General features: G+C 44.5%; 1 protein-coding gene across 1 annotated transcript in view; it reads left to right on the forward strand.

Annotated features, from left to right (window-relative positions):
• Nucleotides 1-14061, forward strand: part of LOC309518892 (histamine N-methyltransferase-like) — a 29580-nt gene extending 15519 nt beyond the window's left edge. The window contains exon 7 of the mRNA XM_082199459.1: nt 11561-14061. Within this exon, the coding sequence (XP_082055585.1) occupies nt 11561-11916 (356 nt within the window). The 3' untranslated portion in view covers nt 11917-14061. The remainder of the gene's footprint in view (nt 1-11560) is intronic.
• The last annotated feature ends 9819 nt before the right edge of the window (nt 14062-23880 follow it).

Genomic DNA, 23880 nt, shown 5'->3' on the forward strand with positions numbered 1-23880 from the left:
ATCGGTTTAATAGTACAAAATTTAAAAAGGGGAGGATAGAATTCTTCACAAATGTTTGGTGCAGCTGTGGCTACCCTTTACTCTTAAAGCTGGGCCTCTAAACTGGGGGCTGCTTCTCCTCCATAAAGCTCACTGTGTGACTAAAATAATAAATTTGGTAGGGTTTATATAAATGGCTGCCTTTCTATCATAGGAATACGGGGGGGTGGGGGGGTGGACCAGGAACACAGCAGCACACAATTGTGTGAATTACAGGGAAATGTAACTAAGAGCCATACATACATCACATTACATTGAGCATGGTTAAACTGTTCCCAGATTGCATTTTTTCCTGATTGCACATCGAAGATGGGATGTCTGCATGTTGTCTCCCCCAAATCCTCACACGTAGAATACGAGCATGCCAGGGAGAAGCCCCACCTAGCAAACCAATTCCCACAGCCATTTCAAAACCAGGAGATGTTGCAGTTCTGTATTTCAAAAGTTATTGGCTCTAGGTATGCAGGTGGCGCTGTGGGTTAAGCCACAGAGCCTAGGACTTGCCGATCAGAAGGTCGGCGGTTCGTATCCCCGCAACGGGGTGAGCTCCCGTTGCTCGGTCCCTGCTCCTGCCAACCTAGCAGTTTGAAAGGACGTCAAAGTGCAAGTAGATCAATAGGTACTCCTCCGACGGTAAGGTAAACGGCGTTTCCGTGCGCTGCTCTGGTTCGCCAGAAGCAGCTTTGTCATGCTGGCCGCATGACCCAGTAGCTGTAAGCCGGCTCCGTCGGCCAATAAAGCGAGATGAGCATGCAACCCCACAGTCGGTCATGACTGGACCTAATGGTCAGGGGTCCCTTTACCTTTACCAGGTTACAAAAGTAAATTTAAAATTAACTCCAAGAGAAATTTGAAAAGTTTAATCTACATTCTGGCAGAGGCTGAGGTACTGTATTTCACTGCATAATGGTCACCACCGCATAATAGTCGCACCCCCTTTTTTCAGTCCCTAAAATCGGTCCCAAAGCATTCAGGGAATTTCTGAGCACCAAGGGAAGAACTCAAGGGCACTTTTGCTGCCGGGTTGGTACAGGATGCTGAAGCAAGGGAGGGGGTAACAGGGAGGGCTTGTGACAACTGTAGACCTCCAGGGAAACAATAAGCCCTAATGAAACTTAAAGGTAAAGGTAAAGGTACCCCTGCCCGAACGGGCCAGTCTTGACAGACTCTGGGGTTTGTGCGCCCATCTCACATCTATTGGCCGGGGGCCAGCGCTGTCCGAAGACACTTCCGGGTCACGTGGCCAGCGTGACAACGCTGCTCTGGCGAGCCAGAGCCGCACACGGAACGCCGTTTACCTTCCCGCTGGTAAGCGGTACCTATTTATCTACTTGCCCCCGGGGGTGCTTTCGAACTGCTAGGTGGGCAGGCGCTGGGACCGAGCAGCGGGAGCGCACCCCGCCGCGGGGATTCGAACTGCCGACCTTTCGATCGGCAAGCCCTAGGCGCTGAGGCTTTAGCCCACAGCGCCACCCGCGTCCCAATGAAACTTAGATACTGATAAAAAAAGTATGCTTGAGTCAGTGTCCACTGGTGCCAGAGGACGCCCAAGTCTCAGTTTGGGCTGTAAACCACCAGCTTTCCTTGCCTAGGGTAAGTTTGGCAAAGGAGATATAGGAGGGCAGCAGGGTGGGTTTGTGGCTCAGATACTAGTAATAATCAGGAGAGGAGATATGGATAGTCATGAGCGGTAAGACAGGTGCAATGGGGAAGGGGGAAGGCTGCCAAGGAGACCATGGGGTTAAGTGGAAGAGAGGCAAGGGAATAAAAGCACTAGACCAGGTGAAATAGGAAAAACAGCAACTGAAGAAACCATCTTTGAAATAATACTCCCACTTAAATAATACATAAAAGCAATTTCTGTAGTTCACCAATGTGACACCTGTGAAAGACTTGCTGTTCTTTGGCAACTCCTGTGCTTTTCAGTGGAGCTTGTCCATGTAGGAGTTCTTAGCAGATTCTTCTCGGTGTAAACTTTCCCCTACAGAAGTAATAGGGGATATTCATGAGAAACTGGGAGTAGAGGCTAAAAAGAGCAAAATGGTAAGGACACGGTTTGAAGGCTTCAGATCCTCCTACATTCTGCTTGTCAACAAGACCGAGGCAGCTCTGAAGAGTTATGTAGTGTTGTTTTTAAGATAATAGTCTCCCCACACATTCAGTTCTCAACAAAGTATTGAAAAACAAAAGTAGTGCCATATGTTGCATCTACAGGGAGTGATTATTTTAATGTGCCAGTCAGGTAGTGTATAATTGCTCCGTTCAGAAATGGTGTTGAGTCACAGAACACTGACACCAGCACATTTCCTGCAATTAGTGCTCTGCATTCATTTTCCGCCAGGTGGAGAAGGGAGGTGGGGGGAAATATAGACAAATTTGTTGTGCGGCATCGATTCTAAACCGCCAGAGTGTTTATGTTTCAGAAAGAAACTGTTTAAAGATATACTGCTTTCCAAAAAGGCAGGCAAATGGCTTTATTAGCAATGGGGATTTGCAGTCATACCTCTCAGCAAGCCCTCATTAGTCTTGAATTTATTGCTTTCCTACCCAATGGGGCTGGTGGCTTTGGCCTTTTATAAATGATTCACATCAGAAATGCTGAATCATGCCACCAAGGGTACCAAATAAATGGATTAGACTGAATTCACTTCCCACTGTTCCTGCATGTGGATATATATATATATATATATATATATCCATCTGCAGGATCTTATCTGTGTCCCTTATGCTAGTTTTTAGTAGATTTCTATAAGAATAGCTCCCTTGTCACAGTAGGATGCAATCTGACTGGCCTAAGGTTACCAAATGTTCTTTATATTTTGAGATATCCCCTATTCCAGAACTTCACAGATGAGCAGAACATAATGGATGTCCCTTGTCAGAGAATCTTGTCATTTCATACTTCTTGGAATAGACACCAAAGCTCTTTGATGTCTTGGGCTGCTTGCTTCTCTTTGGCCTGCTTTAAATCGGTGTAATTGTTTGTCAGTGGTCTGGCATTTCCTTGCAGCTTAGCCTCAACGCTAAGCTGCGCCCTCTTTTAAATGTGCATACATTGGGCAAGTTCTCTGAGTCTTGACAAAATTCCATGAAAATGAATGGGGTTTTAATTGGTCAGCATGACTCAGATAATAATCCTGCACGGACTTGCACAGGTGAGATTTATTTCCTATTAAGCAGGCATAGGATCTGGCTGAATGTTCTATTTCTTTACTTTAAATGGGCTTAACCCATGAGTAATTTGAGAGCTGTGACATAACAAGCTTGTTGGTTTGTTCAAGCCCCCAGAAAGCCTTTCTAAATGATAATAAAACAATTCATCAAAAAGCAGGGAGCTTCTAGGCTCTTACTGTTTTGCAGATGAGATTCAAGCAGGTTGCACAATTAAGGTAGATTTGGCACTCTTGTACAATACACTCACTCAACACACCTCTTGCTCCTCTGGCCTGGAATCAGTGTCTGAGGAGAGGGCATGGAACCCATTTTACAACTCCAGTGACACAGTATGGCTCCTGACAGTCCTCCTTCTTTGTGCTACGTTCCTCCAGGAGTTTGTTTCCAGCAATGGGTTCCTGCATTGCTGTTCTGGGATAGTCCTCTCCTCTCTATTGAGAAATTCCTCTTCTTGCCCAGTAGCTCAAAGTGTGGACAGGCGGGCCTCAAGTTGCTGTACCTTGTCTTCCAGCAAGGCAACCAGCTTGCACTTGCTACAGGTGTAGTTCTGCATGTTCGCAGGCAGGAAGAGAAACATGGCACAGGTGTTGCAGTCACTGCAGCAGTTCCCTCGCCATCCATGTCTCTTGGCCCTAGGCGCACCATGAGACAGCACTCTGGGCCTCCCCTTCAAACTCCCCTGCTAGATGCCCTCAAAAACACCCCTGTTTACTAGTCCTATTCATGAGCTCCTGGTCACGGGCTCCCAGAGGCTGCAAACAGCTAAATAGAACTGCTGCTGGCTGCTAACTCCTTCCCTGTGACATGATGCCATATAAATTCCCCACAAACAAACCAGTACAATTGCTCAATAAACATATGGTGTATAGCCTCTCCACAAACTTTGTTCAACTATATTAGGATGAATGCTTCATAAACAGATCACCTGGGAGCTAGCCTAGTATCATATCAGGATTAAATGAGCAACCAGAACAGAGCAGATAATCTTCATTGCTGAAACTGATGGGTGAGTCCTACTCATGTATCAGCCACTTTAGCTTTGCCTCTAATTAGACATTAGAGTCTAATGTCTAATAATTTCTCAATAGTTCATCTCTGTTGGCATTATGGGGGAGGGGAATTCACACAGCACTATTAGGTATATTACAGTGACTTTGGAATCCCCAAACTTGGCCCGCTGGATGTTTTGGGACTACAACTCCCATGATCCCTAGCTAACAGGACCAGTGGTCAGGGATGATGGGAACTGTAGTCCCAAAACATCTGGAGGGCCGAGTTTGCCTATGCTGGCACTCACCAGTAGTTCAAGCAAACTATATCCTCATTAAGATCAAGAATTTGGAGAAAGTTACCTTGTAATGTCTAACCATGATTTGTACTTGAAAACAATCCTAGCCTCACCACTGATGGTTTCAGGTGGTGTTAGGATGGCATGTGAGTGCCTTTCTGCTGGCAGAGAGAAGTGCAGGTGGAGGATGGGAGCTTCTCCATGGTGGAAGTCCCAGCTGCGCCCTAGCAGGTAAAAGCTACTACCAGCAGTTATGTTTACTCAGAAACAAACCCTGTAGTATTTAATGAGGATTTATGTTACGTACGTTTTCATAGGATTGCAAGCTTGGCATCCAGTGTGTCCTCTGCTGAATTTGTTCATGCACTCACTTATTCATACTGGACCCATAAATGGCTGGCATTTGTAAAAATTCCTCTCCTCATATGGACAACCATACATATCTTGATGAGATATCGAGGAAGAGGCAAAAATCTAAGGGCTTGTTTACCTAATCAGTTAAACTTGAATAACGTCTCCTTACTTCAACTTCTGATTTGATTGCAGATTCAGAGGGTAAATCAAAAGCTGAAAAGAGTTAAACGAAAGTCAATAACCTGCTAAAATCAAAGACTTGCTTTCTGACTAGAGATGAGATAATGAGAGGACATTCTAAATGTTTTCTCCTCTCCACCCCCATCCCACCTGTCAGGGGATGGTTAGCTGCTTGTGCTTAAAATTGTGCCCCTTCAGAGTTTGTGCGACCCCACAAACCTCTGTGTGTGACAGAGCTCCTCAGACATGTCTGCTCTAGTCACTAGTAGAGTCTGACAGTGGCTGTCTGCGGAAGCGCTTCCAGCAAAGAAGTTCCTTAACGGAAACGCGTCTCCTGGACTCACGACGTGGCAGCTTCCGGCGGAGTATGGGTCTCCCTGCAGTTGCTTCTGACACCTCCCCGCTATTTTCGCTTGAAGTGTCTCTCACCCCTTTCTCTCCCCTGCTGCTTCCTGCCTGGGCTGCTGCGTCTCTCTCAGCATTACTGAGATCCTCCTCCAGAGACCCCGCGCTCCCCCTGCTGGTCCCTGCTTTGGCTGTTGACTCTCTCCCAGTCTCTGGGAGCCTTACCACTTCCCTTTCCTCCGATGTCAGTTCCCTGACATCCACCTCCCCTCCAGGGCCCCCCTCTCCCCCGCCCCTACTTTCTCCTCTGGGCGGTGAGGAGCTGAAACCCCTAAAAGAATCCTCTTCATCTTCAGACGTCTCGAACAATTCCCTCCATCGGTCTTCGTTCCGACTCGCTGAATCCTCCTCCACCTCGGAATCAGCGAACCCCTCCAACTCTTCTTCGTCGTCGGTGGTGGCGAAGTATTCCCTCCGGAACCTCGCCACTGGCTGGGGTTTTCTAGGGAATCTCTGATGAAAAGTTTCAATCAAAACCTCGTCATCTACATCCTCTGCCCTGACCCAGGTGTTTTCCGACTCCGGCTCCCCTTCCCACATTACCAAATACTCTACTTGCTCTCCCCTCCACCTAGAATCGAGAATCTCCGCTACATGGTAGCTGTGTTCTTTTTCCTCCATAGCTGGTCCCCTATTGACCCTCCCCTCTCTGTCCCCTATATACGGTGACAGCAATGATCTGTGGAACACTGGGTGCAACTTCATGTGGTTCGGTAACCGGAGTCTGAAAGCCACTGGGTTGACCTGTTGCGTGACTTCAAATGGGCCCAGTCTTTTGGGTCTTAACTTCTTACAACCTCCTTTAAATGGTAACCCTTGGGTGGACAGCCACACCTGGTCCCCCACCCTAATGCTTTCCCCTTCCCTTCTGGTTTTGTCTGCCTGCCTCTTATATTCCTCCTTCGCCCTGTTTAAATTAAGTTGGAGCTGGCGATGGATCGCTTCCATTTCTTCAACGAACTGTTCTGCGGCAGGAACGCTCCAGTTCTCCCCCTCCCCCCCTGGGAAGGCTCGGGGATGACACCCGTGATTGGCCAAAAAAGGGCTCATCCCCGTGGACACGTTCTCTGCATTGTTATAGGCAAATTCTGCCAACGCCAGCTTCTCCACCCAATCATTCTCTCTGTCATTCACATAACACCTCAAATATTGCTGGAGGACACCATTAGCTCTTTCCGCCTGCCCATTGGTTTCTGGATGACGGGCAGTGGAAAAATTCACCTCTACATGCAATAAGCTCATGAGCTTCCTCCAGAACCTGGAAGTAAATTGTTTCCCTCGGTCCGAAACCACCCTCAAGGGGGCACCATGCAACCTAAACACATTTTCCACAAACAATCTAGCGGTTTCTTCTGCTGTGACCGCATGTGAGCAGGCTATAAAGTGGGCCATCTTGGTTAACAGGTCTACCACAACCATAATGGCTGTCTTCCCTTTGGACCTGGGCAGATCAGTCATGAAATCTATTGCCACTGCCTCCCATGGTCTTTCCGGCGTGGGTAGTGGTTCTAATAAACCGGCCGGTGCCCGCCTCTCCCCCTTGGCTCGTTGACATCGGTCACACCCTCTCACATATTCACGCACATCTTCCCTGACCTTGGGCCACCAGAATTCCCTGGTAACCAGCCACATGGTTTTGTGTTGCCCAAAATGCCCTGCTGTGGGGCTATCGTGCAGTTGCTTGAGTACCTTTTCCCTCAATTCCCCTTCAGGTATGTATAACGCTCCCTTGTAATACAACGCCCCGTTTCTCTCCTCAAAACCCCCGTGTTTGTCTCCCTCCCTCCTGAGACCCCTGAGTTTGTCCTGGGCGTATTCATCCTGCACCGTTCCCTCTACCAGTTCCCTTTGCCCCACCAAAGCCGCCCCACACACCCAGCGGTCCTCGGGAATAACATGGGTCTCTTCGGGTGCACCCTCTCCCTCCAAATATTCAGGTTTGCGTGAGAGAGCGTCCGCCCTAACGTTCTCCGGGCCTGGTACGTAACAAATCTCAAAGTTAAATTTGGAGAACTCCTGGGCCCATCTCAACTGCCTTTGGTTGAGCACTCGCGCAGTTCTCCAATACTCTAGATTCTTATGGTCCGTGCACACTTGCACCTTCTGTTGTGCACCAATTAGTAGGTGCCTCCATCTCCGGAAGGCCTCATAAATAGCAAGAAGTTCCCGGTCGTGCACCGTGTAGTTTCTCTCAGATTTGTTCAGCTTTCGCGAAAAGAAGGCACACGGTCGCCACTCTGACCCCTCCTTCCCCGGCTGCAGAAGAAGCACCGCCCCTATGGCTCTGTCAGAAGCGTCTGTTTCGACCCTCAGCTTTTTTTGTAAATCCACATGTAGAAGTTGTTCGTCAGAGGCGAAGGCCCTTTTCAGTTCCTCAAACGCTCGCTCCGCCTCCCCCGTCCAAACAAACTTCTTTTTGCTGCTGAGACAGTCCGTGATGGGCGCCGTCAGGTGGGCGAAGTTTCGGATGAACTTACGATAAAAGTTTCCAAACCCTAGGAACCTCTGCACATCCTTCTTGGTCTTGGGTGTTTTCCATTCCAGCACCGCTTGAACCTTGCCGGGGTCCATGGCCAACCCCTTGTCTGACAAGCGGTACCCCAGGAATTCCACCTCCTTGGTATGAAACTGACACTTTTCCAGTTTCACCCACAGTCTGTTGGCTTGCAGCCTGCTCAACACTTCTCTGACGTCTCTCACATGTTGCTCCTCATTCTCCGAATACACCAACACGTCATCTAAGAAGGCCACGCAATTCTTGTAGAGCAAAGGCCCCAGTACATGGTTCATAAAGGCTTGAAAACACGCGGAGCCTGTTTGTAATCCAAAAGGCATAACGAGGTATTCAAATGCCCCCAAAGGGGTGAACATGGTGGTCTTCCATTCATCCCCTTTCCTTATACGTATCAGGTTGTACGCCCCCCTTAGGTCCAGCTTTGTAAAAATCTTTCCTTTTCGCACCCTGGTCAAAATATCATCAATCCTGGGCATAGGAAAAGCCGCCGGCTCTGTCACTGCATTTAGGGCCCGAAAGTCACATACCAGCCTCGGCTTGTCCGTGTTTTTTTTATCCACAAAAAACACTGGGCTACCCCCCGCTGCCTTGGACTCTCTGATGAAGCCTCTCTTCAGGTTCTTGTCAATGAACGCTCGCAACTCCTGCATCTCCCTGTCTGACATGGCATACAACTTGCCTACAGGAAGCTGTGCTCCAGGGAGTAAATTGATCTGGCAATCAAAGGGCCTATGCGGGGGTAGTTGGTCCGCTTCCTTCTCGCTGAACACGTCGCTGAGATCAGCATACTGTGGTGGCACCTTCCCCTTCTCCATCACTTCCGTCCCTGCTAGGGTGGCTTGGGCCCCTGCTGACCCCTTTTCCGCCCTGCAGTGTTCTAAGCAGTGTGCGGAACCGAAGGAAACCACTCTTTGATGCCAGCCCACCAGCGGATCATGTAGGGCTAGCCAGCTCATTCCCAAAATAATGGGAGCGCCTCCCAAGGTGGCCACATTAAACGCTATCAGTTCTGTGTGCCTTGCCACCCTCATTATCATTGGGACGGTCTGCAAGCTGACGCCTCCTCCCAACAGTTCCCTGCCATCAATCGTGGTCACCTGCAGGGGGTTGCTTAAAGGGATAGTCTGTATCTGGTGCTCAGCAGCAAACTCCTTGCTCATGAAATTGCAGGAGCTGCCTGAGTCCAACAGCGCCTTTATTTTTAGGGGGTGTCCATTTTGCAGCTCTAGCGACACTTCAATCACTAGAGCAGGTCGAGGAGCTTCTGGCACTGGCACTTGGGGAAGGGGCACTTTCACTGCTCTTTGGCCTGGCTGCAGTGCCCTGCTGGCAACCAGGCGTTGGCTTTTACCTGCTCCGTTTCTCCCTGCTCTTCCCCCTCAACAGCTCCCACCATCCCTTGCCATTCCTTCCTCTGGGGGCAGACTCTGGCAAAGTGGCCTGGCTGTTGGCAGAGATAGCATTTCCGGGCTCCCTTTCCCTCCTTCTTCGCCCCCTCACTGGGCTTTGAAACTGCGCGCGCGCGGGCTGTTCCGATTTCCATCGGCTCTGCCGGCGGGAAAGCTGGCTCAGGAATGTCTGGAATGCGTAACTCCTTCCAACGTTCCCCTCTCCCTTCCCGCCTCTCCAAGGCTCTTGCCTCCTGGCGCGCTCCAATGGTCAGCGCAGATTTGGTCAGCTGATCCATAGACCCCGCCCTGGGGCTCCTGGCCAGCTCGTCTTTCACAGCTGAAGAAAGACCTTCTTCAAATAGCATCTGAATGGGTGCCGCCGATAAATCCCACCCCAATCTGTGAATCAGCATGGTAAATTCAGTCCAGTACTCACGGACAGATCTGCTTCCCTGCTTGCAAGCCATTAGCTGTCTGCGTACCGCCCCTTCCTCAATATCGCTGGAAAACATGATATCCATTGCACGAAAGAATTTCATAGTGTCCTTTAGGATATCGTTGTGCGTTGCCATCAGGGGTCGAACCCAGTCCCGCGCCCCCTTCTCAAGATGCCCAATTACGAACGCAACTCGCGATTCCTCATCAGGGAACTCATCAAACTGCACATTCAGAGCATATTGCATCTCGGTCCTAAAGGCATGGTAATCCTTGGGGTCCCCCCCAAACTTCTGCACCAATCCTGGTACCTTTCTGGGGAACTGAGTGGTTCTCCCCTTTTTGTCAGCATCCTGAGCCCTTCTCTCCTCGAGCCTCGCCGTCTGCAGTGCAAGTTGGACCTCCAGAGCTTGATACCTTTCTTCCAAGCTTGGACCAGCTCCAACCCCTGCGTCTCCGGTTCCGACTGGGTTGCTCATGATGCTTTCTCCTGCACAGGCAGCGTACAGAGACTGTCAGACTGCTGTCAGGGGATGGTTAGCTGCTTGTGCTTAAAATTGTGCCCCTTCAGAGTTTGTGCGACCCCACAAACCTCTGTGTGTGACAGAGCTCCTCAGACATGTCTGCTCTAGTCACTAGTAGAGTCTGACAGTGGCTGTCTGCGGAAGCGCTTCCAGCAAAGAACTTCCTTAACGGAAACGCGTCTCCTGGACTCACGACGTGGCAGCTTCCGGCGGAGTATGGGTCTCCCTGCAGTTGCTTCTGACACCTCCCCGCTATTTTCGCTCGAAGTGTCTCTCACCCCTTTCTCTCCCCTGCTGCTTCCTGCCTGGGCTGCTGCGTCTCTCTCAGCATTACTGAGATCCTCCTCCAGAGACCCCGCGCTCCCCCTGCTGGTCCCTGCTTTGGCTGTTGACTCTCTCCCAGTCTCTGGGAGCCTTACCACTTCCCTTTCCTCCGATGTCAGTTCCCTGACACCACCCTATGAATGTTCTGTCCCTTCAGTGATGTGTAGGGCAGCTATGGTAATTTCATTGTTTACTCTTGCAGCACCATGTGACAAGACAAGAACATCAAAAGTGGCTCTGGTCTATGACCACTATTAAGCATCTTTCCCTCTCTCTGGATGGTTAGGAAAATTATCAGCCTTGGTCTAATTTACCATGATGGGCCAAAGGATGGGCTTAGCACAGACTTCCTTGCAGCTCCCTCTATAATCAGCGATGGGCTATTATTATTTTTAAATAAATATATATACCACCCTTCATCCAAAGATCACAGAGTGGTTCAGCACATAAAAATACAAAATAAGAACCCATAATACCTAATGAAAACAAGAATAAAAACAAACCAGTAACCCCCCTCCCACAAACACATATGAAAGGCCCTAGAACAGAGCTTTCGAAACTGCAAGTTCCAGGGAGCTCCGAAGCCCCCTCCACCTTAACCTAGACCAGGACATTTAGTGTGGCTGCCCATGCCCTGTGGAATACCATTCATGACAAGAAACAACAGGTGATCACTACTTTCCAGAAACAACAGAAGACATTTTTGTTCTGGCAGGCTTTCCCAAGCTGCATAAATAGGCCTTTGCCACAAGTGTCTGCTTGTTAAGCATTTTAGTATTGTTTTAAATGTATTTGTTGTGTTTCTGTTTTTAACTGTTTATAATTATCGTATGTGTAAATTGCCTCAAGAGAAAGTGCTTTACAAGGTGATTAATAAATCAGCAATAATAGTAACGAGGAAAATAAAACTGCAATATGATTTATTTGGCAGGAACCAGTGGCTGGGCCAGGCTCTGGGAGAAATACGGTTCTCGCCTGCCTCTGAATGATCTCTGCTTGTATGTTTCATCTGCTCACATTGAAGAGATACTTGATGGGGCTGGTCTAAAGTACAAGTCCTATGAGCTTCCATCTGATATGGACATAACTGATTGCTTCACTGATGGAAACAGAAATGGGGAGTTGCTGCTTGATTTTTTGACCGAAACCTGTAATTTTAGTAAAACTGCCCCCACTGAATTAAAAAATGAAGTTATCAGAGACCTTAAAAAGCCTGAATACAGTGAAAAGAGGGGTGACAAGTATTTTTTTAATAACAATCTGAGTGCAATAGTGATTGAACCCTAAATGTGTTCAGCTGTGAAGCAGTCACTCAGTTGAATATTTTTTATTTGTTAAATACTTTATTAGTTTGGTAAGTATGTGATGCTTGAGTCAAATACACATATATCCACAGGATCCAACCTTTTTTGCCACTGTTACAGCTGCTTAACAATATTGTTAGGTGTTTACAATGCTACATATTAAGACTTTGCTAACAGATTAAAACATAGCTTGCAGAGTTGTACATCATTATCCTTGCGCAGTGGTTCTGTTGCTGGCTATCGTGTGCTGAGATCATTAATCAAAACTTGAAAAATTGCAGGCCTGTGTGCCTCTTGATTGATGGAAAAGGTGTTGTAATGACCTTGAAAAGATGAATCCTTTATGAAGAAAACAGAAAAAGGAAAAACATTTTTAAATAGAACTTTATAGCTGCCTTTACAGTTATTGCAGCACATATTTCAAACCTTTAAATTTTAGAGCCCACAGTCAGTTCTGCTCTTAGCTCTTTAATGTTTTTCTCTTTGGTTTAACGCTGTTTAAAAAGTAATATGTAGTGATAGGCTGGGGAGAAGAGGAGAAGTACCTTAAGATGCAGGTTTAGAGATGGGAAGAACAGGCCAAATGGCTGGGCATTTGTACCTGCTTAATGGTTCCGGTGGAAGTGGAAATATCTAAGTGAAAGGGGACCTCCAGTCAAGGTCATTGTATACAGCTCTGTTACTAATATCAGGAATATCCTGTGTTTGGTGAATCAGTGGCCCTGTGCATATATCTGCTACTGCATACATTATAGGGTACATGGGCATGCCTGCACACACCTACTGTCCCATCACTCAGAGCATTTAGAGCTTGCTAGCAGTGTGAGGGGTGAACATGTTTGAGCTTCACAGGCATTTCAGAGCAGGCACCAAGCACCTATGAATTCCCACTGGCACTGAGCCATGGAAGAACAACAATGGTGGATGCCTATCCTAGGCTTCTTCCCTTATCGTTCAGATATGTCATCATTGACACAGTGCAGGGGGATCATGAGAGTGAAGAAGCTTGAAGAAAGAAGAAGAGCTGAAACAGGGCTGGGGGGAAATTATGACCTCAATGGTGAGCCCCTGCCTTGCATATAGAAGATCCCTGCCATGTCAGCTTCACAAAAGCATCATGTAGCAGGTGAATGGCAAAACCCCTCTTTCTGATGTTGATAAATACATGCAGCTAGTTTAGGGCAGCTTCCTATGTTCCTTGGTAAGGGATGGAGGAACTCCCCAATGAGGAATTGTTGCAGCGTTTTTAGCTTAGAAAAAAAAATGTGAGTAAGAGGTGATATGGTGGAAGTTTATAAAATCATGCATGGCATGGAGAAAGTGAATAGAGAAAAGTGTATCTGACCCTCTCATAACACCAGAACTCATGGGCATCTAGTTGAATGTTGCCCCAGTGTAAAGCTCCCAAAGAAATGTGGAGCTACTTCTGCCATAGAATCGCCCCAGTCTATCCCATGCATTGAGGACTAGGGATATGGCTTCAAAGCTGGAGCATTCATGTTCTGGGCAGGCTTCATTCCTGGCATTTCCCCTGCAAATTATTACAGAGGACCCAGCCATGTGGTTGCTCCCCATCTCTCCATGTAACCCTGTGCTCAAGTGGGGAGTATAGAAACAGAGAAAGGCAGACGCCTCCTGTTTTGCTGTCTCACAGCCTCATCTTGTGCCTGATCAAGATTTGCATGCATTATTTTGCCGGCAACTTTAAAATCCTCCTAAAAGGGATTTTTAGACAGGATGGTGCCTTCTCCATAGTCACCTGATTGACTAATGTAGGGTAGTTAAAAGCTACGGCTCATCTATTCCATTCCTCAAAATGAAACATACGTTGCTCAGATCACTGTAGCAAAAGGATGTGATTTAAGATGATCCCTTAGCAGTGACATTCACAGTTTTCGCACAGGCAAAATGACATTAGCGCTTCATGTCAGCTTCCCAAATGTCGGAAGGAGCGGATTAATGTATGAGCCAACATTTACGTGTTTCTGAACAATCTGTGGTTTTTTTAAGGTGCGCTCTGCATTTATGCCTTAGAAACGTTGCTTTTTGTATTGATGGTTACAATATGGACACAATTCCACAAGTCTGTGCTCAAATAAAATAAATAAAATGCCTGTTTTTAAATGTTCTTTACTGTTCATTCTTCTGTGTTACACACTGATGGATGAGGCCAACTCTAACTCTAGCACAGATTTATCAGTAAGGATTTTTGAAAAGAGAAGAATATGAAATGTTTGGGATTCTGCAAGGTCTGTCCAGAGGCGCAGAATGGAGACTCAGTGCTTGTGTGATTCATCCCTAAAAATCTACATAGAAGGTATTTACATTTGTAGTTGACACACTTATTTTGCTATATTTTTTATGGTTACCAACAAAGATTAACGTATCGTCCAAAATGAACAATATTTTCAAAGGAATTTTAGTACCACTACAGAATTGGGTTCACAGCTGAAAGACCATATTGTTGTACAGTACTCGATTTAAAGCTGGAAGGGAGATTTCCTTCTCCATAGTTGATGTTAATGCACAACATGGTGTGCATTGCAAAACTCATTTGAGCTTGGTGGGTGCATCTTATGCAGACAGGGATATACATCTCCCTTTGGCACTGATAGTAATGCACAATCAGTATGAATAAATCAAGCTTAGGCTTAACATGGAACTGCAGGGTAATTCCTCGCTGGGTGGGTTTCAGGGCTCTGTGGGCTAATCCTGTCCCCACCACCTGCATATTTGGCTAGTATTTGAAGGAGCTCTTGGTACCTATTGATATAAGCATGGCTTAACTCTTCCACACACAGGAGACTGTCAATGTATTTGGAGCTTGTGAAGAATTCCCAATGGGGACCCTGGGTATGAGCTTCGGATGTATGGCCCTGCACACACTCCTCATTTTATTTCCCCATGTGTTCTCTGAAAACCTGAAAGGGGTTACTCTCAGCAGCATTTTTCTTCTGACTGCATCCTGCCCATTCAGCGAACGATCCAGAGACGTTATTTATTTATACAGTAGTATTTATTATCCTGGGAGCTCAAGACATTCTACCTGGTTCTGCCCCATATCATTTAGTCCCTGCAATAGCCCTGGGAGGGAGGTTAGGCTGAGAGGCAGTAGCTGGCCCAAGATCACCCAGTGAGCTTCATGGCTGCATAGGAATTTGAACCCTGGTCTCCCAGGTCCTTGTCCAACACTCTAACCACTACACTACAATATTACAAGTCTATAATCAGATCCAAGCCACCAATCAGGCATCCCTTGAGAGCAAATTCTCAGTGACAGGCCCACTCAAAACAATCAAAGCAAGGCAAAGTCCTACCATCCATGTCCCTCTTGGATTTCAGTTAACTAAGATGTCATGATATCTGAAATGTATCTGTGTCCGAGATCCATGAACTGCAAACTTCTGGTCAACTTCTGTTAGCTACCAAGCTATTTAACTGGTCCCAGAGTCCCCAGTTGTGTCCAATAGCTTTCTCTCCATACTGGCTCTGTTGAGAACCCTTCAGGCAGTCAGGCTAAATGTTGATGTGCCATGTCTATTATTATTATTATTATTATTATTATTATTATTATTATTATTATTATTATTATTACTATTACTACTACTACTACTACTACTACTACTATTATTATGACTGTGTAATGACTACCAGTTGTTGTTGTTTAGTCGTTTAGTCATGTCCGACTCTTCGTGACCCCATGACTACCAGTAAATTGAACAAATTAATTGACCTCTCAGATTCTATCATCGCTCCCTCCACATTTCTTTCATTTTAACAGCAGCACCTCTTTTATGCTGGCAGGTGGGTTTTCTTTTCTTTTTCCGGGGAAAAAATAGTAAGTTGTAGGGCAGAATCTTCACTTTTAATAAAAGTATAAATGTTCAAATGAAAAGGATTAATATCTAATTTTACATCTTCATTTGCATGATGTGCCAAAATTATCTTAAATATTTGTTATGGATGAAACAGCTTTCCACCAATTTAGTCTCCTGCCCCCCTCCCAGTCTGGAGAATGTTAACATAAATTGTAGCATAAATCTTTGCCTTGTAGAGTAGCAGAAGGCGCATATAAAAACCCATATCTTTACTGCACATATTTCCCATTAACCATAATCTATTAGTAATTGAAGTTCATTACCAATTCTTGTAGGCTTTATTGCTATCATGCTGCATGACATACTGAACCTGGCTTGCATAACAAGAAGTCCTTGCTGGGAAATATCCTATTAACAATGACAGTGCATTTGTCATTGTGATAATAAACCCAAGAGCTGCCGGCAGATTATAAATTATTGTGGTGCCATTTGCAACGCTGTAGTTTAAAGTTTTGTCAGCCCTTCCATTTTAAGCCCCCTGTTTTTCAGTGAGTTATAACTCGGCCGTAAAAATCTGCAGCCTGCGAAAAATTTGGCTTACAAGGTCCTTGGCCCAAGAGGCTAAAAATAAGAATAAAAATTGAAAGGCTGGGTTCACTCCCAGTCAAATTATATACAAATGGAAGCCTAGTAATCAAATGGGAAGCTGTTTCTTTTGTATTTGCTTACCCTCCTAATTTATTCTCTTTTAAAACAGAGTATTTGATTAGTAGCTAAGTGCCACTATTGCAATGTAATGGCTAAGGGCCAGCACAAATGTAATACTCCCGATCCTTTAGCAACAGTTAGGAGATTGGTAACTGGCCATGAAATTGTGCAATTTATTTGGGAAGGCCTGTAGCTCAGTGGGCTTTGTGAACAGGTTCAATCCTCAACATCTCTGGAGTGGGCTGGGAGAGACTACTTTCTAAAAACCTGGAGATTCTCTGCTAGCCAGTGTAGGCAATACTGTACTGAGCTAGATGGACCAATAGACTGTCTCAGTATGTGACAGCAGTTCCCTTTGTCCCTCTTTTCCAAGTTCCAGTGTATAAACACACACACACACACACACACACACACACACACAGTCTTAAGTTTGTACTGCCCTTAGCAATAGTTAATGCTAAGGTGTTTCCATGTTAAGCAGGGTTTACAGGTTCATTTCAAATTCAGAGCGAGATCAGAACTCTGGTTAGCATTAATTGTGATTAGGATTGGTGTAAACGTAACCCTTAGCTCAAATAGCTATGGTTGTAACGGGGGGGGGGGGGGAGACAGCAAAGAGCAGTAAGAACACAACGTTGCACTCCTTTTAGGCACTTCTCCGCCTTTCCCCTTGACAACCAATAGGTTTGGGTCAGAGCTTGGGAACGTTATAGCAGCAGGAACCTGAAATAATCCAGTTCAGATCTTGTCTTCGTTATGAATTTTACCAACTCTCAGTTTCTGCACCACCACTGTCTTTCTGCGACACAAGATAGCAACACTGACCTACTTTGCAGGGCTCTTAGGAGGAATGCTGAGGTCGTGGGATGCTGGAACACTATAAAGTCTGTACAGTGCATCAGAAAGTTGCTGGTTTGAATATCACCTTTGCCATCAGCTTAGTGTGTAGTCTTATGCAAGCTTATTTATTTATGATTAGGTTTCTGTTCCACTTTACTACCAAGGAACTCAAGGTGGCATACGTGATTCTCCTGGCATTCTTCATATTATCTCACAGCAACCCTGTGAAGTCGGTTGTGACTGGCCCAAGGTCATCCAGTAAGCTTTATGGTTTGAACCCTGGTCTCCAGGTTGTAGTTTGACACCAACCAATATAATTTTTCTCTTTCTCTCCCTGTCATGTACTTTATGAGGATAATAATAATAATACATTATCCAATACAAGAATACAAGCGTGAAATAGCTGTGTAAGGTGAGCCAGGATAGCTTCATAAATACAAGATTCTTAGGCAATTCTGAACTCATGAAGCTGGTTCTGATGTGACATTTAACAAGAATCAGAGAGTTTTGAATCTGTTGTGAGGGGCAGGAGATATTTCTGATATTTCTGTATGTATTTGCTTCCTTTATTTTTCTCAGTGTGGAACAGCTATTAGTGTGGAATGGCAGAAACTTGTTTCTAAAGCTATGTTGGCAATTTTGTTTATTCTTGCCAATTTTGATTTTTTTAAAATATTATTTTAATTTTCTTCCCCATTTCTAGGAAGCCATTAAAATAACAAAATTAATACTTCCCCAGCTTTCAATTTTCAATCCTGATTGAAAACTAGGAGTGTGCGTGTGTGTTGTAAGAAATTTCCTCACTGGCTATAATGGAATTATTTCTTGAGCTTATATCTATAAAGTGCATTGACTCTCAAAATACAGCAGATGTTTTCACTAGTTGCATAATATATTTTTTCCAGCATGTAATATAAGAATCTTGGATATATGTAGCATTTCTCATCTCCAATTGTCCCTGAACACTTTGCAGTCTTTTAATGTGAAAACTGCTTCACTTTCTACTGAGGTGCTGAAATCTCAGGAGGGCCATCTAACACCTGTTTAATGGCCCCCAGCGCCATTACCTAACAATTTATGGCAGGAAGTAGAACAGAAAACGGTAGCTGAAAATGAAAAAAAAAATTAGCAAAAGCAACTGTAATTATTTAGAAACTCAAGCTTTGCTGCTCGGAACATATACTCTGGAAACAAAATGCTTATCTATCTCTCTGCAGGAGTTCCTGTTGGCTGAGGTATCTCATGGTGCCATGAACAGCATCTCCAGGATCATTTTCTGTCTTGCACTTTGGCAAAAAGCCTTATAGAGTGGTACCTCAGGTTACATACACTTCAGATTACATATGCTTCAGGTTACATACTCTGCTAACCCAGAAATAGTGCTTCAGGTTAAGAACTTTGCTTCAGATTGAGAACAGAAATCGTGCTCCGGCGGTGCGGCGGCAGCAGGAGGCCCCATTAGCTAAAGTGGTGCTTCAGGTTAAGAACAGTTTCAGGTTAAGTACGGACCTCCGGAACAAATTAAGTACTTAACCCGAGGTACCACTGTACTGTGTGCAGGTGAGCAGAAGATCAAAATTGCAGACTTTCTGCTTTTCAGTAACTCTGCTGGAAGGGGAACTTCAGCAGGTGTCAATTCTACTATTACTGAAGGTCTAAGACAGTTCAGTCAGTGTTCACAAACACAACTCATCCAATTAAACCAGTGTTTCCCAAACTAGGGTCTCCAGCTTTTTTTTGGACCACATCTCCAGCTTGCAGGAAAATAGACAAATAGACTAAGGAAGGAACTGAGGGCTGTGGTGGTGGTGGTGTCAGCTGTGATATTCTGCTACCACTTTACATGAGGGCGCTGCCACACATGTGGGACTCAGGAAATGCTAAACTGGAAAGAAGGAGAAGGGTAAACAAAAGAGGAGACATATGTGTGGGTCCTGAGCAACTATACAAATCACCCTATTTATAGTAAGTGATTAGGAGAACAAGTATTATTTGTTTAGAGCATGCCATTGTAAACAGAACAGCTGAAATGTATTAAAACATGATTGCCGTGGGCATGTCCATGAGTTCTCCAGTATGAGAGAGCCTCACTAATAAGAATTTAATTGAAAAGGTTTGTGGATAAGCATGATCTCTTCACACATCTTTCACTCACGCATCACACCAGTATTTTTAAAAAATGAAAATGATTCTGCGCTTCACATTTTTGACTGAGAAATCCAGGAAATAACTGTACATCTGGTGTGCCTGGTGCTTTATGTGGACCATCAAAAGAAATAAATGAAGCTCCCCCTACTCAACATTGGAATATTCTGGAACGTTGCCTATGAATAAGCGAAGGAAGTGATTCACAATCACATTCTGTGCTGGAGCATGGCCAGGAATGCTTTTTACCAACTCTGCTTGGGAAGAAGATTGAAATCCTTTATTGTTTATTCAATTCTGTTCACCCTCATAGCTGCTTTTGTATCTTTTAGACTAGCCTACTAAAACATGCCCTACACCAGACTGTGAAATAGCCATAGCTTGGAGGCAGAGCTTCCATTCTGCATGCAGAAGGTACAAGTCCGATCCCTGGCTTCTCCAGGTAGGGCTGCAGAAGAGAATCCTGTCTGAAACCTTGAAGAGCCACTGGCAGTCAGTGTAGACAATAATGAGCTAGATGGACTAATGGTCTGGCTTTCAGTGTGTGTATAGGCTGGTTTGGAAGAATGCTGAGAAACCTTTTTGGTGGAGACAGTAGCACACTGGCTCCCAATAGAATTTGTGTCCATTTTGGCAGTGCTCTATCACTCTCATTTGAGATTCTACCAGTCACCTTTGAAGGCCTTTACCTTGAAAGACAAGCTGGAGGCTATGCAACCTAGTTTCTGGTTTATTTTGTGTGGATACTGAAATGAGGTTTATCTGAAAAATGTGCCCCCCCCTTTAAAAAGTAGTATTTTTATTTGTACTTGTCTGAAGATATACAAAAATTCATACACATCACAAACTATCTTTCTATAATACACTGAAATACTTAATCTAAAAAAGAACAAAAAAAGCAAAAGGAATGGAAGGAAGGAAGAAAAAGCAAAAGAAGAGAAAGGGAGAAGAAAGAGAGAAGAAAGAAAGAAAGAAAGAAAGAAAGAAAGAAAGAAAGAAAGAAAGAAAGAAAGATCAATAGACTTCTGGTTCTGTCATGCAGCTAAGTATAGTATTCAGTCATTAACATCCAACCATTCTATCTTCTATAAGTCAGTATTTTTTCAGCTTTCAAATCCCAATATTACAAGTTCATTTTCTCTTTCATGCAAAAAGTCCACAAGAAGTTTCCAGTCCTGAATAAATGCCAATAATGACTTTTCTCTAATTAAACATGTTAACTTTGCCATCTCAGCCAAGTCCAACCTTATCTGAAAAATGCTGTTGCTCAAGTCAAGTGAATAACGAACATTGACATTAAACAGAAACCATTTGTACCCCACTGCTCTGCTGATGTATTGTTTTGTTCATATATTCCTGGACTTGACTCCCACATAGTCTGCAACCTATCACAGCACAACAAAGATCAGTCTTCACCTCCAACAGCTTGACAACACCTCTGCATGGACTCACTGGGGCTGTTGGGAGTTGTGATCCATAACACATGGAGGGCACAAGGTTGGGGATGGGTGATGTAGATAGTACTTCCTGTTTTGCATGGGTTTCTCTGGATAGTTGCCTTTTCAGGCTGTCTGGCTAAACTGACACTTATTTCACTCTCTCCTGAATTGTCTAACCAGCTGCAGACAAATTTATCATGATACTGAATTCTCTGGGGGCTACTGGTCTCCCTGAAAACTTTACAGTGAGATGACGAGAGTCGACACAAACAATGAAGGACTTATGCAGAAACCAGATGAAGCAAACCAAGACATGTTTTGCACAACCCAGAAAGGAATATCCCATATTGCCTCTATTGGACTTCTATTTTGGACAGTGCTCCCATAAATACCTCAGCCCTAAGACAAATTTGCCTACTCATTGTCAGACAATTCAGGAGAGAGTGAAATGCTGTTGTAACGAAACAAAGGGACACAGATGCGATGGCTCACTGTTCAAACGTCTTATTGATGTGTGAGGTCATTTTGGATTTCCAGGCCAACTAGCATAAAAGCTCACATCAAACCAACTACAATCCATTGAGATCCCATCTGCACATACCAAGCCTTCCAATATTGGCTAATTACTCTACTCTGCACTGTTGAGCCAGTTACAGTACTCCAGAAAAAAATCTATAAATACATTGATGCACTCTAAAAAGAAAATGCATTAACCGATTCAATTGCTGGTTATTAAAAGAGAGCAGCCCCTCTCAGCATATAAACCTCAGATGTAACTATAATCTCAGTTAGGTTACCTTCATTCTGTAGGAGTATTTCCTGAGAACAAATCAATGTGCTTGAAAGTTTATTGTGGGGTGTTTTTTTTTTCCCTTTAAAAGAAAATCAATCCTCCTGCACTTATTGCAGAGGCTGTGAAATGATATAATGTGATCACGTCTCCATGATGTTTGGGGTTTTCTTAATAATGAAAAACCAACAGATTTCTGTTTCTTCATTACCCATGTTGGGGGCATAAGAATTCATTGGTTACTTTGATGGTTCAGCTAAGGTCTATGAGCATGTGACTCTTGGAATCCAACTCCCATCAACCCCAGCCGGCATAGCCAATTGTCAAGGATGATGGGAGTTGTTGAGCAACAGTTGGAAGGACAGAAGTCCTCCACACTTGGTGTATCAGCTTCTAACTAGATACTTCTGAAAGCTCACAAGCAAGGGATGATTGTTTTGGCCTTTTTTCTATTCTTTTGTCTGCAGCATTTGGATCTCAAAGATATACTGCCTCTAAACATGGAGCTTGGGTTCAGGTCAGCTGTCATGACTAACCACTGGAGGACAGGATATAGCATTCTGCTAGTTCTTCACTGCAAGATCCATATGGATTTCTACTACAAACATAATATTTTGAATAAGCAGTCCTTCTATGAGAGTTATTTCAGAAGGAGATTCATGAGATCTAGAGCATCACAATATATAAATTTATATTTAGTTTAGATGTGCTCCAAGGAATAGTCCCTTGTTCAATTTTTGCGGTAGGTGTTTGCTCTGAAGTATGATGACGCATATAAACTGATCATCTCCAGACTTTTAATTGCTCCTCCTTTTCAAGTGAATTTTAGACAAATTTCTCTTCAGTCTGGTAATTGCTATTATTACCCAACAGCCTTTTTTGAAATTCACATCCCTTATTGGCTTTTGCCCATTAGAGGCCTTTGTCTAATGTCAAGAGGGAGAAAAAGTTTTGCAGGGTAAGCTTATCATTTTGTCAGTGTTCTCTGAGTCTACCCTTTGTTTTCTCTTTCCTTTCATCTTGCTCAAAATAGATGAGTCACAAGGAAATTATAATTAGTTTTGATGACAGGGCTTAATTAATATATGGTTGGCAATAGGTATGTAAAGAAAGCAATCAGGAAGACTGATTAGCCCCATTGAATATTTTCTTTTTGACAACCAGGATCCAAACTACATTTAATTCTAGGTAAATCAAGCTTACTAGTGGCCCACAAAAGTTAGGTATATTGACTTTACCAAGTGCTTTAAAAGCCTCTTTACAAAAAAGAAAGAAGAAAGGAATAAACAAAAATAAGAAATCTGGGCTTGGCATGTCAAATGTTGTACAAGCGTCAGGGAGATGCTGATTGTACTGATGACAAGCAACTCTAGATCTGCAATGGGGAACCTTTTCAAGTTTGAGGGCTACATGCTTTTCTAGGCAACCTTCCCGGGGCCACTGATCACACAGAGCCAGAAGCAAAAGTGGATGGACAAGAAAGGTTTGCACAGTAGGCTTCCTTCTATAAACAAATCCCTCTCTGTTTTCCAGCCAGCCAAGTAAAAACCATTGTAGGAGTTAAAGGGTCAGTGAGGGGTGCGGCTTGGTGAGAAAGGGTGTGGCCCTGGATGGATGTGGAATGGGGATAATCCTGAGGCCAAGACAGAGAGGTCTGGAGATGGTGGAGATGGCCAGGAAAGAAATCCTTCTGATGGTGGCATCTCATCAATAGAATGCCATCCTTAGAAAGGCTTGCCCAGTACTAAATGTACTGACTTGCCTGTAGCTGATACAATAAACAACTGTCTATTTACCCTAACCCTATTTCTCTGCTGATATTGCTATTTTGTTTTACCTGCTGATTTTTCTATCTGATGATGTAATGTTGTTTGTTTGTTTCTGCTTTGATGCCTTTCATGCTGCCTTGGAATTAAATCAGTTGATCGGTACAATACAATACAGGCAGATTAAAGATACTGTAATACCTATACTGTAGTAATAAAGTGTAGAAATGTATGCCTATTCTTTTGCAAAATGGCAAATGGTAAGGACACCCGGTCAAATAACTTTTAGGCTGCCATTGTATCCTTTTAATTAAGACTGGAATGGACCATACATTACTTGGTAAACACCTTCTGTGTCTAGTTTTTGCTAATAGAGGTTTCTCTTATGGCCCAGCTGCTATCAGCCATATGGCCAGTTTTTAAAGTGTTGCCCTGCTGCAC

This window comes from Podarcis vaucheri (genome assembly GCF_965113315.1).
Source record: "Podarcis vaucheri genome assembly, chromosome: 1".
NCBI classification, from domain to species: domain Eukaryota; kingdom Metazoa; phylum Chordata; class Lepidosauria; order Squamata; family Lacertidae; genus Podarcis; species Podarcis vaucheri.